Source organism: Perkinsus marinus, assembly GCF_000006405.1.
Source record: "Perkinsus marinus ATCC 50983 genomic scaffold scf_1104296948542, whole genome shotgun sequence".
In the NCBI taxonomy this organism is placed as follows: domain Eukaryota; phylum Perkinsozoa; order Perkinsida; family Perkinsidae; genus Perkinsus; species Perkinsus marinus.
In genome coordinates this window covers 1-1571 of record NW_003210142.1, presented here as the reverse complement: position 1 = coordinate 1571, position 1571 = coordinate 1, and the positions used below count along the sequence as shown (strand labels likewise).

The window sequence follows — 1571 nt, the reverse complement described above, 5'->3', positions numbered from 1 at the left end:
TTCGAATCGATTCGACTCGAACTGTTCGATATAGCTCCATCAGTAGCATAAACACCACAAGCTCCGCTTCATAAGTTCCACGCTTGACAGCCATCAACTCACTCTCATGAGACACATCACCATCCTCAAAAGGATCCGACAACAAAAAATGAGCTTTCTCAAGTGCGAGTTGAAGAGTCTTCGGATTTGCATTCCTAACCTTTCGGGCAAGCGACATCGAATGTCCTCTTAACCCTCGGATAAAAGCAGTAAGAATAATAGGGGCAACTTGGTCAGCGGTCATGTCGGGGTAGGCTCGATGCGCTAACCTCTTTATATCATTCTGATATGTGAGTAGAGACTCACTACCAGAATCCAAAGTTCGACGATACAACTGCTCGCTGCTCTGCATCCGGGTAGCAATATTCAACTTGTGGGAGAGATTCTTAACCAGGCTGACCATCGTATCCTTCTCATTGGATTTGAGCTCATCATAAACAATCCATGCATCACCTCGGAGTAGTGGTGGTAGGTGCTTCAACTGGTCGTCGTCTTCCCACTTGTTAGCAGTTGCACACGCCTTGAACTTCCGCACCCATTGCTCGAAGTCCAAAGGACTTATCAGAGGGTCGAAGCTCTCAGGTAAGGCAAAATACAGGCTCGGGTCCATGGACAAGGAGCTGCTACTCTGGAATATCAACTCAACACGGATGATATCCGTATTATGTAGGATAGGAAGAGAATAGTTTTGGATGTATTAGTAGAGAAATTACAGCTTAGCTTATGTTGGTAGCCTCCGGACTCTGAGGTGACAAACTCGACATGTAAAGAGTGATTAACTTGTAGCAAAGCTATCTGAGGGGCTCTAAGCCACACAACCGTCTCGTCTCCCAGTCCCCTTGGTGACCGCGTCACGTGACGTGACATAGCTGGCTCCGCGCGCCCGCCTCCTGGCGTGCACATGCGCTCGCCAGCGCTCGCCAGCTACACCATGTTGGTAGCCTCCGGACTCTGAGGTGACAAACTCGACATGTAAAGAGTGATTAACTTGTAGCAAAGCTATCTGAGGGGCTCTAAGCCACACAACCGTCTCGTCTCCCAGTCCCCTTGGTGACCGCGTCACGTGACGTGAACATAGCTGGCTCCGCGCGCCCGCCTCCTGGCGTGCACATGCGCTCGCCAGCGCTCGCCAGCTACAGCTTAGTAGTGGGACAGCTGAGTAATGGGAGAGAACAAATGGGACAGCCAATTGTGTTAAATACTACATTCCTGGTTCGGTGCAGAGACACCTGCTATTGATGCTCGACCAGTTTGTGCGGCAGAGAGCGTCACCTTTTTGTACATGCTCCTTGTGCTTGCGTGCAAGAGTGTGAGCATAGGATACACTCGGAGTGTAACACTCCGCACTGTTGATCATGAGCATTGAGCATTACTAGCTCTTAAGTTTGTAGCCATCCGGCAGCCGGATTCCGGCTCAAGGTCTCAGTGTTTGTTTGGGTTGTATCTCTCCAGCTAATGTCGGGTCGTGTTGACACAAGGGACGACAGAGCACCGGACATCACACCTACCATCCACTGTGAATGATGTGTACA

The 1571-nt window shown here is 50.1% G+C and overlaps 1 protein-coding gene across 1 annotated transcript; it reads right to left on the bottom strand.

Moving 5' to 3' along the window:
- Positions 1 to 102: 102 nt before the first annotated feature.
- Positions 103 to 649, bottom strand: Pmar_PMAR000517 (hypothetical protein; the record flags this gene model as incomplete). Its single annotated transcript, XM_002778576.1, has 1 exon — positions 103 to 649. A coding segment is annotated over one exon (547 nt), but the record flags the coding sequence as incomplete, so codon positions are not given.
- Positions 650 to 1571: the final 922 nt, after the last annotated feature.